The sequence below is a fragment of the Oncorhynchus mykiss genome, chromosome 12 (assembly GCF_057628025.1).
Source record: "Oncorhynchus mykiss isolate SJ-2025 chromosome 12, ASM5762802v1, whole genome shotgun sequence".
In the NCBI taxonomy this organism is placed as follows: domain Eukaryota; kingdom Metazoa; phylum Chordata; class Actinopteri; order Salmoniformes; family Salmonidae; genus Oncorhynchus; species Oncorhynchus mykiss.
In genome coordinates, this window is record NC_143033.1 from 47,446,902 (window position 1) to 47,464,143 (window position 17,242).

General features: G+C 40.5%; 1 protein-coding gene across 2 annotated transcripts in view; it reads right to left on the minus strand.

Annotated features, from left to right (window-relative positions):
* Positions 1–17,242, minus strand: part of LOC110537698 (double C2-like domain-containing protein beta) — a 308,740-nt gene that overhangs the window by 283,603 nt on the left and 7,895 nt on the right. For both annotated transcript variants that reach the window (XM_021623935.3, XM_090192594.1), the window contains exons 2-4: positions 7,973–8,072; positions 6,071–6,214; positions 5,747–5,876 (exon numbers count right to left, since the gene is read on the minus strand). In XM_021623935.3, the coding sequence (XP_021479610.2) occupies positions 5,747–5,876; positions 6,071–6,214; positions 7,973–8,049 (351 nt within the window). In that variant the 5' untranslated portion in view covers positions 8,050–8,072. The remainder of the gene's footprint in view (positions 1–5,746; positions 5,877–6,070; positions 6,215–7,972; positions 8,073–17,242) is intronic.

Below are 17,242 nucleotides of genomic sequence, written 5' to 3' on the forward strand. Positions count from 1 at the left end.
AGGCCAAAAAAACTCTGTTTTCACTCAGGCCAAGCAGGGAAACAAAGAAAAGCTGCTTTAACATAACTAATTATAATTTGCTAGGAAGGACATCTATTACATTCATAGTGTAATTACTGTTTTGTAAATATTTAATTCAAATCTGGAACACTGGACATATACTTTAATATGAGAATTTGCCAGAAAAACTTAAGTCTAAAATCACAGTGTGTATCAATCTCGTTGTGACGTAAAGTGTGTGTGGTGTTATACTGAGACAGATGCCACCACACTCACACCTGCAGTGAACCGAGGGTCTTACACATCATAGCAGTGTGTGTGTGTGTGTCCACTTCATTCCCTGGATAGCCCTGCATTTGCTCTATGACACAGCCTTATACAGTCCAACCTGTCATCATAGAGTATCACTCAGCATTATAATTAAGTTTGGGACAGGACACTTAATATAATCAATGCCTCCACACCTGTCTATCCCAGTTTGGATGGTGAAGATGAGGACCACATATCCATCTCCTAGGAGAGACTAAACACAGACTGCTCTTTGCCTGTCTTTTAGGGCTGTGCTGCCCTCTCCTGGGCCTTACATTTACTACTTGGCTTTTCTTTCCTACACACTTCAAACTGACCTCTCAACATTTGCTTTAATGATACATAAAACAGTCTAGTGTAGACCAGGAGTTTGTAAACGGTCATGAATATACTATTTTGAACTTATCGTCAGTGATTAACATTCCATTGAGAACCAAGCACTCTGCAACGTCAACAAATCTAGAGCATTTTTCATTTTTTTGCAACTATATCAGGGAAATTAGTAGGGGAATTAGTATTTCCAGAACTGTATGCCACGTTTGATTTGAAACAGTATGCTATTTTATATGGTTTATCATGATCACTCCTGCTTTCATGCTTAGGTAAGTGATTTAGAGATTCACATCTGAAGTCTCTGCTGCAACCCTATGGTGAAAAGTGAATACTGCAAGCTGGCTATCCAGTTAAGCCCATGCGTTGGAAAAGTGAATTTAATTGCTATTCACTAATGTTTACATTTTATAGTATTTTACCTTGCTTGGCAATAATTATTATGATATAGACATGAAAGAGCTCTTGTAAGTATCTGTTTGAGATGATAATCCACATCATAAGCACTATTGAATAGCTAAGGACCCTGGGACTAAACACCTCCCTCTGCAACTGGACCCTGAACTTCCTGAGGGGCCTTCCCCAGGTGGTAAGGGTAGGTAACAACACATCCGCCACGCTGATCCTCAACACAGGGGCCCCTCAGGGGTGCATGCTCAGTCCCCTCCTGTACTCCCTGTTCACTCATGACTGCACGGCCAGGCACGACTCCAACACCATCATTAAATTTGCCGATAACACAACAGTGGTAGGCCTGATCACCGACAATGACTAGACAGCCTTTAGGGAGGAGGTCAGAGACCTAGCCATGTGGTGCCAGGACAACAACCTCTTCCTCAACATGATCAAGACAAAGGAGATGATTGTGGACTACAGGAAAAAGAGGACCGAGCACGCCCCCATTCTCATAGACGGGGCTGCAGTGGAGCAGGTTGCGATCTTCAAGTTCCTTGGTGTCCACATCACGAACAAACTAACATGGTCCAAGCACACCAAGACAGTCGTGAAGAGGGCACGACAAAACCTATTCCCCCTCAGGAGACTGAAAAGATTTGGCATGGGTCCTCAGATCCTCAAAAGGTTATACAGCTGCACCATCGAGAGCATCATGACTGGTTGCATCACTGCCTGGTATGGCAACTGCTCGAACGCCGAACGCAAGTCACTACAGAGGGTAGTGTTACCGGCCCAGTACATCACTGGGGCCAAGCTTCCTGCCATCCAGGACCTCTTTACCAGGCGGTGTCAGAGGAAGGCCCTAAAAATTGACAAAGACTCCAGTCACCCTAGTCATAGACTGCTCTCTCTGCTACCGCACGGCAAGCGGTACCGGAGCGCCAAGTCTAGGTTCAGGAGGCTTCTATAAACAGCTTCTATCCCCAAGCCATAAGACTTCAGAATCTCAAGTCAAATGGCTACCCATACTATTTGCAGTGCCCCCAATCCCCACTTTATACCACTGCAACACTGTTGTCATCTCTGCATAGTCACTTTAATAATGCTACCTACATGTACATACTACCTCAAATAACCAGTGCCCCCACACATTGACTCTGTATTGGTAAACCCCTGTATATAGTCTCGCTATTGTTATTTTACTGCTGCTCTTTAAATTACTTGTTACTTTTATCTCTTATATTTATCTGTACTTTTTGAAACTGCATTGTTGGTTAGGGGCTCTTAAGTAAGCATTTCACTGTAAGGTTGTTCACCTGTTGTATTCGGAGCATGTGACTAATACAATTTTATTTGAACAGCAGAATGAACCCACTCTTATATGGTTAATACAGTCTAATGCAATGTATTACCTTTCCTCTCAGAGACCCACAGAATACATTTCCCCTTTGTATTTCTTCCCTTCTGATCTCATTACGTCCCAGTGCCACTCTAGCGCAGAGGAGTTGGAGAAAACACTGGGAAAGGCTATGACCAGTATAGATAAAGCTACTGATCATAGGAGAAGGTCAGTGGGCTTCGAGGTCAATATGTCAAACAAACAATATCTGTAGGGAAATACTGCAATTGTAATGGTTCGCTGTTTTAAAGAGTAGTGAATGCATCTAATTTTCAAGGCTCTAGTTTAATCAGGAGTTGGGAAACATTGGTCTACTTTTCATTCTTCCCCATTTTAGAGTATTTCAACAAACTGACATTGGCCAGATATCTCCCGTACTAGAGCGAGGCAATATAGACAAAAAGTTATATCACAATAAAATGACCCATTGTGCTCGATAACTAGAAATACAACATTTATTTTATTTTCATGCAGTTACTTTCCAATAGCGGAAATGGTCTAGACTAACATTTTCCAGTGCCATCAAGAAGTAAGACAAGAAAGAAAGCTATTTCATTTAACATGTTCAGGGAATTCATGATTGATATTTTGATGTGCAACATATCAAAATAGAATCCAGAATAATCAGATTTCTTTATGCTCTTTAGAGATAAATTTGCTTGCATCTTTTTTGTGCATATTGGCCTAGGCTATATGCTACATAACTCACCACCAGAGGAATTGGGAACTCAAAACACATTAGCTAGATTACTAACCCAAAATATGATAGTGTTGCTAGATAGACGTGTAATTGATATTTTACAGTAAATGTCATGTCCTACAAAAACGTTTAATTGGTAGGCTACTTGATTGTATTCACAGCAAATGACGGTTCCACCTGTGCATCATCTCAGTTACCTTAGGGCTGGGAATTGCCAGGGACCTCATGATACGATTTCATCATGATACTTAGATGCCGATACAATATGTATTGTGATTCTCTCAATTCTATATGTATTGCGTTTTGATACTACAATTGTATTGCAATTGTTCCAAACATATTGCTCACTATATGTCTACTGCAGAGAGACGAGAACATGAAAAAAATGCGTTTTGATCAGTCATGGTTGGCTCACTATTTAAAAAGATGAGAACAGGCTAGCACAGGTACAGCCGACTAGCGTTAGCTAACACTCACTAGCAATATTTGTAGTATTTTTTACAAATTGATACTTGGAGTCAAAGTATAGTCCAAAATAATAATGTGATATGTAACTGTATAGATTAGAGGTCGACCGACTAATCGGAATGTCCGATTAATTAGGGCCGATTTCAAGTTTTCATAACAATCGGAAATCTGTATTTTTGGACGCCGATTTTTTTTAATTTATTTTTTACACCTTTATTAAACTAGGCAAGTCAGTTAAGAACACATTCTCATTTTCAATGACGGCCTAGGAACGGTGGGTTAACTGCCTTGTTCAGGGGCAGAACGACAGATTTTCACCTTGTCAGCTCTGGGATTCAATCTTGCAAACGTACGGTTAACTAGTCCAACGCTCTAACCACCTGCCTCTCATTGTACTCCACGAGGAGCCTGCCTGTTATGCGAATGCAGTAGAAGCCAAGGTAAGTTGCTAGCTAGCATCAAACTTATCTTATAAAAAACAATCAATCACAATCACTAGTTAACTACACATGGTTGATGATATTACGAGTTTATCTAGCGAGTCCTGCGTTGCGTATAATCAATGCAACGATGGGGGATGATTTAACAAAATCGCATTTGCGAAAAAAGCACAATCGTTGCACGACTGTACCTAAACATAAACACCAATGCCTTTCTTAAAATCAGTACACAGAAGTATATATTTTTAAACCCGCATATTTAGAAAAAAAAGCAAGCAATATTAACCAGGTAAAATTGTGTCACTTCTTTTGCGTTCACTGCACGCAGAGTCAGGGTATATGCAACAGTTTGGGCAGCCTGGCTCATTGCGAACTAACTTGCCAGAATTTTACATAATTATGGCATAACATTGAAGGTTGTACAATGTAACAAGAATATTTAGACTTAGGGATGCCACCCATTAGATACACAACGGTTCCGTATTTCACTCAAATAAACGTTTTGTTTTCGAAATTATAGTTTCCCGATTCGACCATATTAATCACCAAAGCCTCGTATTTCAGTGTGTTATTATGTTATAATTAAGTCTATGATTTGATATTTGATAGAGCAGTCTGACTGAGCGATGGTAGGCGGCAGCAGGCTCGTAAGCATTCATTCAAACAGCACTTTTGTGCGTTTTGCCAGCAGCTCTTCGCAAGCACAGCGCTGTTTATGACTTCAAGCCTATCAGCCGAATGGCTGGTGTAACCGATGTGAAATGGCTAGCTAGTTAGCGGGGTGCACGCTAATAGCGTTTCAAATGTCACTCGCTCTGAGACTTGGAGTAGTTATTCCCCTTGCTCTGAAAGGGCCGCGGCTTTTGTGGAGCGATGGGTAATGCTGCTTCGAGTGTGGCTGTTGTCGATGTGTTCCTGGTTCAAGGAGAGGGACGGAAGCTATACTGTTACACTGGCAATACTAAAGTGCCTATAAGAACATCCAATAGTCAAAGGTATATGAAATACAAATGGTGTAGAAAGAAATAGTCCTATAAATACTATATTAACTACAATCTAAAACCTCTTACCTTGGAATATTGAAGTCTAATGTTACAAGGAACCACCAACTTTCATATGTTCTCATGTTCTGAGCAAGGAACACAAACGTTAGCTTTTTTACATGGCACATATTGCACTTTTACTTCTCCAACACTTTGTTTTTGAATTATTTAAACCAAATTGAACTTGTTTCACTATTTATTTGAGGCTAAATGGATTTTTATTGATGTATTATATTAAGTTAAAATAAGTGTTCATTCAGTATTGTTGTAATTGTCATTATTACAAAAAAATAAAAAAAATTGGCCGATTAATCGGTACGGGCTTTTTTTGGTCCTCCAATAATCGGTATCGGTGTTGAAAAATCATAAATCGGTCGACCTCTAGTATTGATCCCCCCAGCACTAAATTACATACTCTGGTTGTGAAGTGGTGCCAATACCTAAACACCAAAAATGACAGACGTAAGCAAAATTGGTTCGATAAGAGGAAGGAAATGTCAGTGCAGGTAATTTTCGGTTTAATGTCCCAGCTCTATCCCCTACAGTACTTTCAAATGCTGGGAAGAGCTAAGGATTAAAACCAAAGGCACTGCAACCTTTCAGGACTGTTTGGGCCTCTGCTATGGTACAACAGTAGAGTAGGCAGTGTGGTGACCTTTACCTTGCAGCAGTCCTGACAGAAGATGGAGGGGTTTCCCAAGAGGCCCAGGACCTCCCCACACAGCAGGCACTGGGACAGGCCGTTCCCCAGCGCACTCTTCTTCATGTTGTCCAGACGCTCCACCAGCCTCCTGGGACACACACACACACAGTTACAGAATGGACACAGAGGCTAAAGTTGGCTATGTGCTGCCACTGACGGCTCATGGATTCACAGTCCAGATACACTAACAGAAAGTCATGGTTTTATTACCAACGGTGTATATATGTGTGTGAGTGTGTGTGTGTGTGAGTGTGTGTGTGTGTGTATGTGCGTGCGTCCTACCCGATGCGGAGCTGTTCAATATGCTCAAGTTGCTCAGCCCTGCGGATGACACTAAGGATGATCTCCACCTCCTGCTGCTCCAGCATCTGGCTTTTCCTCTGTCGGTCTGTACGGAAGGTGTGCACCGACCAGCCTGTCTGCAGCCTGGGACACAAACAAACAAGTTGCTTCACGATGTCGATCAATTCAATTCTGTTGTGTCATTCATTACATGTGGCAGTGCAGGCCAAAATTAAACCTGTGTGATGTGACAAACAGAAGAACCATGCTTATGCAAGTATGCACACCTTACCAAATTATATACAGTTGAAGTCGTAAGTTTACATACACTTAGGTTGGAGTCAATAAAATTCATTTTTCAACCATTTCACAAATGTATTGTTAACAAACTAGTCTTGGCAAGTCGGTTAGGACATCTCCTTTGTGCATGACACAAGTAATTTTTCCAACAATTATTTAAAGACAGATTATATCACTTATAATTCACTGTATCACAATTCCAGTGGGTCAGAAGTTTACACACACTAAGTTGACTGTGCCTCTTAACAGCTTGGAAAATTCCAGAAAATGAAATCATGGCTTTATAAGCTTCTGATAGGCTAATTGACATAATTTGAGTCAATTGGAGGTGTACCTGTGGATGTATTTCAAGGCCTACCTTCAAACTCAGTGCCCCATTGCTTGACATCATGGGAAAATCATAATAAATCAGCCAAGACCTCAGAAAAAAAATTGTAGACCTCCACAAGTCTGGTTCATCCTTGGGAGCAATTTCCAAACGCTTGATGGTACCACGTTCATCTGTACAAACATTAATACGCAAATATAAACACCATGGGACCACACAGCCGTCATACCGCTCAGGAAAGAGACGCGTTTAGTCTTCTAGAGATGAACGTACTTTGGTACAAAACCTGAAAGGCCACTCAGCAAGGAGGAAGCCACTGCTCCAAAACTACCATAAAAAAGCCAGACTACGGTTTGCAATTGCACATGGGGACAAAGATCGTACTTTTTGGAGAAATGTCCTCTGGTCTGATGAAACGTTATGTTTGGAGGAAAAAGGGGGCGGCTTGCAAGCCGAAGAACACCATCCCAACCGTGAAGCACGGGGGTGGCAGCATCATGTTCTGGGGGTGCTTTGCTGCAGGAGGGCCTGGTGCACTTCACAAAATAGATGGCATCATGAGGTAGGAAAATCGTGTGGATCTATTGAAGCAACATCTCAAGACATCAGAAGTTAAAGCTTAGTCGTAGATGGGTCTTCCAAATGGACAATGACCCCAAGCATACTTCCAAAGTTTTGGCAAAATGACTTAAGGACAACGAAGGGAAGGCATTGGAGTGTCCATCACAAAGCCCTGACCTCAATCCTATAGAACATTTGTGGGCAGAACTGAAAAAGCGTGTGCGAGCAAGGAGGCCGACAAACATGATTCAGTTACACCAGATCTGTCAGGAGGAATGAGCCAAAATTCAACCACCTTATTGTGGGAAGCTTGTGGAAGGCTACCTGAAACGTTTGACCCAAGTTAAACAATTTAAAGGCAATGCTACCAAATACCAATGGAGTGTACGTAAACTTCTGACCCACTGGGAATGTGATGAAATAAATAAAAACTGAAATAAATCCTTCTCTCTACTATTATTCTGACATTTCACATTCTTAAAATAAAGTGGTGATCCTAATTGAGCTAAGACAGGGGATTTTTACTCTGATTAAATGTCAGGAATTGTGAAAAACTGAGTTTAAATGTATTTGGCTAAGGTGTATGTGAACTTCCGACTTCAACACCTGATGGGCACAGGTAACCTTTACACAACCAAAACAACTTTCCCAGGTGACATTGCAAAAACACTTTCACCTGTTTAGTGAGATGGGAGAAATGAGTGCATACTCACTTGGCTCGAAGGGCCAGCTGCCGGTCGTTGGGACAGACCCACTGATCATTCCCTGTCCCAAACATGGCCTCTGTCATCTCTTGAGGGCTGATGACAAGGTCTGCAAAAACACAACCAGACACTCAGTCCTCGAAAATGAAAGGCTACATCCTGTCTGAGAAAATCAAATCAAAGAGATATTGACCCAGCACTGTATAACCCCTATAATTCATGTTAATTGGGTATACCTGTGGCTTTCATACATGTCCACAAATATGTTTTTTCTTTGAATTTGATATTAGACAACTTTGAGTGCAAACATGCTAGTGTTAGCAGAACAACAATAGCCAGTAAATGGGGAGCTTTAGACGGGTTAGCTAACAACGTCACAAAAACGACATGCGCGCTTCAAAAGGGGAAGAAGGCTGTGTGTTGTTATGCTTCTGGATGGTCAGATTGCTAGCAACAATGACAAGAAACTGCCATGTGGTGAATCGTAAGTGGCTCATTTCAGCTCCTTGTTCTTAATACCATGCTTTGCTTTGAGGTGTTTGGACTGATTAATATGGCAAAAAAATTGCTAACTAGTTAGCTAACCAACAACTGTAAAGGTGTATTTGAGAGACAAGTGCTCATTGTGCAACTTTATTTATGTTTTCAATGAACATTGGAGTCAAAATATAGTTTACATGTTATCAACAAGCTAAGTCAACCCTGTCTCTTTTGCCCCGTAGTTGCACATGCGTCAGGTTTTGTTGCTGAACAACCAACCCATCTCCAGCCCCTGGTGAAACGCATTAATTATGATAATTTCAAATGGAAAAGGATGAATGAAGCATTTAAAAAGAGAGCTATTTTGCTTCCAAACAAACAGATGACACATTATTGTTGGGATGGTATAGATGTGTGCATCTTAGCGGGCAGAGCAGAGGCAGCTATTTATTACAGGCCCAATTAATGAATCACCCAGTTCTCTGGTCTGTGGGCACACATGCAATCAAACATTACAGCTGATTACTGTTACCAGACTATCAACTATGAATTATAAGCACTGTGGAAAAGATTTAACTATTTCCCTCATAGGAGAGGACATGTAACTGCTCAATAACCCATTCATTTACATTAAGTACTTAAAGTTATATTATGTCAATATTCATGTCACGGTGTTCCTAATTTCTAAATGTTGTTGGGACACACCAAGGGTCTGTGTGGGCCACTCATTGGGGAGTTGTATGTTGGAGGTGCTCAAGGGGGGGGTTTATATAATCATGCATTCTTTCATTCTCCTCCCGGCCCCTCGCTCTCCCATACTAACACACACTTAGATGCAGAGCCCTTGGTGTAAGGGTAACGCTTCCCTGCTCAAATTACGTGGGACTACGCCTCTCCCCACCGTCGACTGGGGTTCAATCCCTGCACCAACCTTTCAAGCTAATTTTCCAATTGCCTGTATCCCATGCTGTCATGTAAAATTAATCTCAAATAGAACATAATTTACCTGTGTTTTATATACTGTATATTTCCACACTGAGGTTGGAATAATACTGTGAAATTTAGAAGATTATGATAATGCACTTTTAGTGTAAGAGCTATTTGAAAACACCACTTGAAACTTCAGCTTGTTTGGCTGGGTGGAATTTTTGGACCGCCTGGTGACATCAGTTTGCTCTGGTCTCTGGCAATAACAGCTTTTTTTTCAAGAAGCACATCTCTCCCATTATGCTCCTCCAATTACGCCCCTCTTTCAGACCCCTCTGACTGTCCTAACAATTATTTCTTGAGAAATTGCATTTTGCTAAGAAGCTATATTTGTAAAAAAAATAATAATAATAGATCACAGTAAGTTACTTAATTGTTACCAAGAAAGACGATGGCCAGAAGTTAGCTATGATGTTGTACAACAATATAAGTCAGTAAGTCATCATTTTGGTCAAAGTATGATATATTTGGTCTGGAATTGACAAATCCGAACTGCCCACTTTGTGCAAATCCGTGTGAATACGGTCTTTTCCTATGATATGACAGTTTAGTTACAGGGCTGGATTTTATTTGAATGTTACTGTACCACCCACCAGCATGGCATTGTTTATTAAATCAGAAACAGCTGCAAAGTTATTTCTGTTTGCAACTGAGATGAGCCAAACAGCCTTGTGTCCATTTGGCCACCTGAGCCATGGAGAAAATTAAAATAGTGGGTGAAAACATATGTTTTTCCACATCAATTTTTTTTCTCCAGAAAATTATACTAATCCATTGGATAATTTGCTGAAACTGAAATGTCTTGAGTCAATAACTATTCAACCCCTTTGTTATGGCAAGCCTAAATCAATTCAGGAGTAAAAATGTACTGAACAGGTCACATAAAAAAATAAAAATAAACTTATTAAATATTTTTTTAACTGGGCAAGTCAGTTAAGAACAAATTCTTATTTTATAATACATTTAAAATGTATTGGGCAGGGTAGCTAGTGGTTAGAGCGTTGGACTAGTAACCGAAAGGTTGCAAGTTCAAATCCCCGTTCTGCCCCTGAACAGGCAGTTAACCCACTGTTCCTAGGCCATCATTGAAAATAAGAATTTGTTCTTAACTGACTTGCCTAGTTTAATAAAGGTAAAATAAAAAATAAAAATACTGTATAGTTTCCTAAGGACTAGACGCAAGACGACCATCTCTGTCAGCACCATCTTGCATAGTCACTTTAACTCTACCTACATGTACATATTACCTCGACTAACCGGTTCCCCGCACATTGACTCCGTACCGGTATCCCCTATATATAGCCTCGCTAAATTTTACTTATCTATTTTTTTTAAACTGCATTGTTGGTTAAGGGCTTGTAAGTAAGCATTTCACTGTAAGGTGTTTCACCTGTTGTATTAAGCACATGTGACAAATACAATTTGATTTGACTAGGGAGTTTTTTCGGATTCAGTCTGCTTCCAATGGGAGACAATTTCACCTTTCAGCATGACAATAACCTAAAACAAGGCCAAATATACGCTGGAGTTGCTTAACAAAATGACATTGAATGTTCCTGAGTGGCAGAGTGAGAGTTTTGACTTAAAATCTATGGCAAGATTTGATCAACAATCAACTTGACAGAGCTTGAAGAATTTAAAGAGAGAATAATGTGCAAATATTGTACAATCCAAGTGTGCAAAGCTCTCACAGACTTCGCCAGAAAGACTCAGTTGTAATTGCTGCCAAATGTGATTCTCACAAGAATACTTATGTAAATGAGAAATCTCTGCATTTAATTTTAATACATTTGCAAAAATCTCTACAAACATGTTTTCACTTTGTCATTATGGTGTAGTGTGTAGAAGGGTGAGAGATAAAAATATATATATTTTGAATTTGGGCTGTAATAACAAAATGGGAAATAAGTCAAGGGGTATGAATACTTTTTGAAGGCACAGTGAGACAATCTGACTATGTACAGTACCAGTCAGCGGTTTGGACACACCTACTTATTCCATCACAACATTAAAACTGTGATTTGTTTAAAAGTGTTAAACCAATCAAAATATATTTTAGATTCTTCAAAGTAGCCACCCTTGTCTTTATGACAGCTTTGCCCACTCTTGGCATTCTCTCAACCAGCTTCAACTGGAATGCTTTTCCAACAATCTTGAAGGAGTTCCCACATATGCTGAGCACTTGTTGGCTGATTTTCCTCCACTCTGCGGTCCAACTCAACCCAGACCATCTCAATTGGGTTGAGGTCTGGTAATTGTGGAGGCCAGGTCATCTGATGCAGCACTTCATCACTCTCCTTCTTGGTCAAATAGCCCTTACACAGCCTGGAGGTGTTGTTGGGTCATTGTCCTGTTGAAAAACAAACGATATTCCCACTAAGCGCAAACCAGATGAGATGGCGTATTGCTGCAGAATGCAGTGGTAGCCATGCTGGTTAAGTGTGCCTTGAATTCTATGCAGCTTCGTCTGAACAGTTGATGCTGAGATGTGTCTGTTACTTGACTCTGTGAAGCATTTATTTGGGCTGCAATCTGAGGTGCAGTTAACACAGGAATGGAAGACTCCGAGTTACCTCTGCTGCAGAGGATACATTCATAATAGTTACTAGCCTCAGGAATTGCAGCCAAAATAAATGCTTCAGAGTTTAAGCAACAGACATCTCAACATCAACTGTTCAGAGGAGACTGCATGAATCAGCCCTTCATGGTCAAATTGCTGCAAATAAACCACTACTAAAGGACACCGATAAGAAGAAGAGACTTGCTTGGGACAAGAATCGCGAGCCATGGACATTAGACTGGTGGAAATCTGTCCTTTGGTTTGATGAGTCCAAATTTGAGATTTTAGGTTCCAACCACTGTCTTTGTGAGATGCAGAGTAGGAGAACGGATGATCTCTGCATGTGTGGTTCCCACCGTGAAGCTGGTGACACTCACTGATTTATTCAGAATGTATTATTATTATTTTATTTAACCTTTATTACTGGAGCTTCATCATATTCTTTCTATTGTTCTGTGGCGAAATCATGGCTGCAATTTATGGAAGATGCCAAAACTTGAGATAACAATAGATAGCTAAGTAAAAGATAGGCCAGTGGTTTCCATCTGTGGAAAGTTTTCCCTAAATCAATGCTTATGACAAATCCAGCTCCAGAACCAGCCAGAGCCAGCTGGCTAATATTTTGATTACGGTTTAGTAAATAAAACAAATAAAAAACAGCAACAGCAGATAACATGAGCTTGCTTGATAAGGTTAGTAAGATAGCTAGCTAGCTAGATAAGGTTAGCAAGATAGCTAAGCTACACTGACAGCTGTCAGTGCCCCATTTGTTTATGTTTATCAACTCCACGTGGAAATTCCCAAACCAAAATAGGTATAAGTAGCCTTCGCCATTCTTTGGAGGTAGAAAATAAATTTAAAATTCCGTAGAAATAGTGGCAACAATATCCTCTGGGTCCTTTAAGGAGAGTTGAATTCAAACTAAAAACATTTTTTTTACTCTTTTCGAAAACAACACTGACTAAACTCTTGTGAAAACCTGAACACTGCGATGGACTTCTAAAGGTGATTGACATGAGCTGTCATCTGCAGTAACATTTACAGCTAACGTAATTTCCACAAACATTGGGGACATTGCCTTTAAAAGTACATCATTGTGGGCAGGTCGTTAATCTGTTGAATTTTTGTTCCGGCCTCAGGCTACATCTCAGTACAGAAAAGTAGCAACCTGTCCTCGCTTTTTATGTTTCATTGGCACTAATCGGAAAAGACAGGGCCGTTGAGAAATACAGTATGTTATAAGTCTTCTAGAAACTGACCAGGACAGGATCGACTTTAGACAACTTAAAAATAAAATGTATGAACAATCTTTCCCATCGCTAACACTTACAACCTCCCTACAGATGGGACGATAAAAGGAAAATTATCGACATTGACATCACTTATTGCAGGCATTTGATTAATATCATTCATTACAATAAGTAACCTATATTAGAGAAATGTGGGGTTTGAAATGAAATAAGTTTGCTAATAACGGTGACTGTTAATGGGACAATGGCAACAACCATTAAACCAGTAGTAGTAGTAGTTTAAAGGATCATAAAAATAAAAATAAAACTGTGGTGCCGATTAATGTTAACCTTTCTATTTGTCGTTATTGCAGTAAATTAGGCAATTTATCGCGATATGGATTTTGCCCATATTGCCCAGGTCTACTCCCCACCACAAACATTCTCTGGCTATAAGCGTATAACGCCATGTCATTGAGAGAAGCCACTATGTCCTTGTTTATGGCTGAGCAATTAACTCTATTTACATTTCCAACCCACCTAATGGCCTTTGTTCCACATTAGTGCTTTGGCATCAGGCCCAGCTGACTACATTAAGTATGGTTAGAGCAAAGCAAACAAACACAGCACAATTCATCAGGACACACACACACACACACGTTTACAGGTTTCAGACTGAATATGCCAAGTCAGTAACCAGGTTTCCATCCAACCATTTCATTTGGATTAATTACCTGAGGCATGAAAAAATTCACAACCGGGCTGATGAAAACAGGAAATGTTGGTACAAATTGTTCCTTTGACATGGTAGGATCTTTTTGTGTCTGTAAAATTAAGTGTGAGAGAAATGGCAGTGGAAACACCTTTATTTGCAAATATTGATATAATAACCATCATTTTGAAGTAAACTTGGAAGTCAAACAATGACATTGTCACATCTACTCCTGCTCCTCCCCTCCAGCATTCGACTTTGCTGGTTTATTAACCATCTGCCCTGGCTACCCATAATTATGCACACCTGTGCCTCATCATCAGGCACACCTGGACTATCACCTTCCTGATTACTCCACACACACACACACACACACATATATATATAAAATCACCACTTTATTATAAGAATGTGAAATGTCAGAATAGTAGTAGAGAGAATTATTTAAGCTTTTATTTCTTTCATCACATTCCCAGTGGGTCAGAAGTTTACATGCTACCAAATACCAATTGAGTGTATTGCCTTTAAATTGTTTAACTTGGGTCAAACGTTTTGGGTAGCCTTTTTATTACCTTAGCTGCTTCGTTGCAGCATTTGATAACTTTTCGCCAATACTTTTTAAACTGTAAGCATTTCAAGTTGTATTAATCAACATTGGAACATTGGTTTCGGCCAAACGCTATGCCACACCCACGGGCGTTATTTTCTTCTCCCCAATTAGTCTGGATCTTAGTACCTCCTAGACGATTTCTAGAACGCAGACAGATGTTAACCGTTCTGATTGGTTACAGAAGCTGATGGGTTGGGCCAGGGCTAGAACACATAGGTAAAGCAGCGTTTTGAAAATGTGTCATTGGCTTTGATACTTGGATTGGTTTGATGATCCAATTGCTGATGACATTGTTTTGCGCAACACCCCTCATTTAAACATCACTACAAACGACTTCAACGATGGCAGTCTCAAACTGAATTATGAAGTGAACAGAGCAGCAGATGAATTTAGATTGAGTCATCAGGCAACTTGAGATTTACCTCAAATTTCAGTGCACGTATTGAATCCCAAGGGAAGATTTTTTACCAACCAATTGGAATCATTTTCTAATCTATCACAGGTCATGAAACAGAGCAACATTAAAGCAGTCATCAATGGCTCTTATCTGGCAGTAATGCCTGACATTCACAGTGCACCTCAACCTAATCAAACACTCTTTCCATGAACTAAACTACAGTGCTTTAGCTCTGGGGCAATCACTCGCTGCATCTTTTCATGGGGAAAACCTGCCTTGGCATCTGTTCAAGACAACCCAGGTCCCACACAAAAACCACAGCACAAAAGATGTTGGCAAACAGAGTAAAGTTAAGGGAGAGAAAATGTTTACCTGCAAAATCCCCCCTTCCTTTGAAAGAGCGAGGTCTATGAGAGCCGGTTAAAATCGCCTTGCAGTTAAATCGCCTTGCCACGGGCCAGGCCTTTGAACAAATGAAGGCGGGAGCGAGGAAAAGGAGGAAACAGTGAAGTCCGGGGTTGAGCTCTTATAAATAGTTCACAGCCTGCCTGCCTGACAGGCTGGACACATGACAGAATAACAATTCCTTGCAGAAACATTCTGTTCCTTCCAAAACAGACTGCAGTGATTGACTGGGATAACAAAAGCCGTGCCATGGCTCTCCAGCTAACACCAGCCGACAGGAAAAGGCTAACACGGTTACCATTGACATGCTCTTTCCAACAATTCCGAGAGACTCGTTGATCTTATTTGTGGAAGGCTCTTTGTGCATGCAAGTCATTGAAATTAAATGTGACAGTGTTCCTTTCAATCATTGTAACTCGTCTGTTATTGTAATTTGCATGCCATGGCTTTAAGTGATTGAGGTTGAATGTGAATTCTATCTGAGGACCCAGAGGGATGATATACAAATTATGCACTGACTGTACAAAACATTAGGAACAACTTTCTAATATTGAGTTACAGCCCCTTTTGCCCTCGGAAAAGCCTCAATTTGTTGGGGCATGGACTCTACAATGTGTCGAAAACATTCCACAGGAATGCTGGCCCATGTTGAATCCAATGCTTCCCACAGTTGGCTGGATGTCCTTTGGGTGGTCGACGGGAAACTGTGTGTATTAAACCAGCATTGTTGCGGTTCTTGACACACTCACACCGGTGCGCCTGGCACCTACTACCATACCCCGTCCAAAGGCACTTACATCTTTTGTCTTGCCCATTAACCCACTGAATCACACACATACACAATCCATGTCTCAATTGCCTCAAGGCTTAAAAAAAACTACTATTTAACCTGTCTCCTCCTTCATATACACTGATTTAAGTGGATTTAACAAGATCAACAAGGGATCATAGCTTTCACCTGGATTCACTGTCAGTCAGTAATGGAAAGATCAGGTGTTCCGAACGTGTTGTACACTCAGTGTATGTATGTATCATATGAAATCTATTTTGATTGAGGTTGAATGTGAATTCTAACGGAGGACCCATACCGCTCTGTGGTCCCAGAGGGATGATATTGTGGCCTATTCAAAACAGGCTGCCTTTAGGACATACAACCACAAAGCAATACAATTGTCGTCAAAATCTTACCAGGTGGGATAACGATGGTTGCCCTACTTTGCAGTCATTTGTTTATGTTAGTGTTATTTTTTACTTTATTGCTTGTAGGGATAGGCACAGTGATTTAAATATTCAAATATCCGAACAGACGTTAGTATTCGAGTCGTAACAAAATGGAATATAACGTTGAGGATAAAGTTCGGAGTGACACAATTTCATGTGTACAACATCTAAAGACCTACATCACTATACTGAGAGCTTTGCTGTTTCTAAAAGGATGTATTTGGGTGTTTTTGAAGCCATTGTTCATGTTTTATCGGGGCCCACATACTACACAACAAAGGACGAGGAAGTGATTTGCTGTTTGGGGCAAGTTTCTCAAAAAATATACAAAATTACAAAAAAAGGTGTCTGGACCCTTATTCCCTTTACATCAAAAATATAGATTTGGTAGTAAAAAATAAAACTTCTCCTTTAAGGACTGCAGTCATCTGAGCCATGGACTGTTTACTAGGCTACCTTCTGAAAACAGAGTCAAAAGGGCCTCCCGGGTGGCGCAGCGGTTTAGGGCTGTGCCACCAGAGATTCTGGGTTCACACCCAGGCTCTGTCGCAAGCCGGCCGCGAACGGGAGGTCAATGGAAAACAGAGTCAGTAAAGGTGCATCAGCACACACACGACATTGAACCACTGGACACTTCCCGTTTCACACTGAGTAATAAAATATTATATTCCCGACATA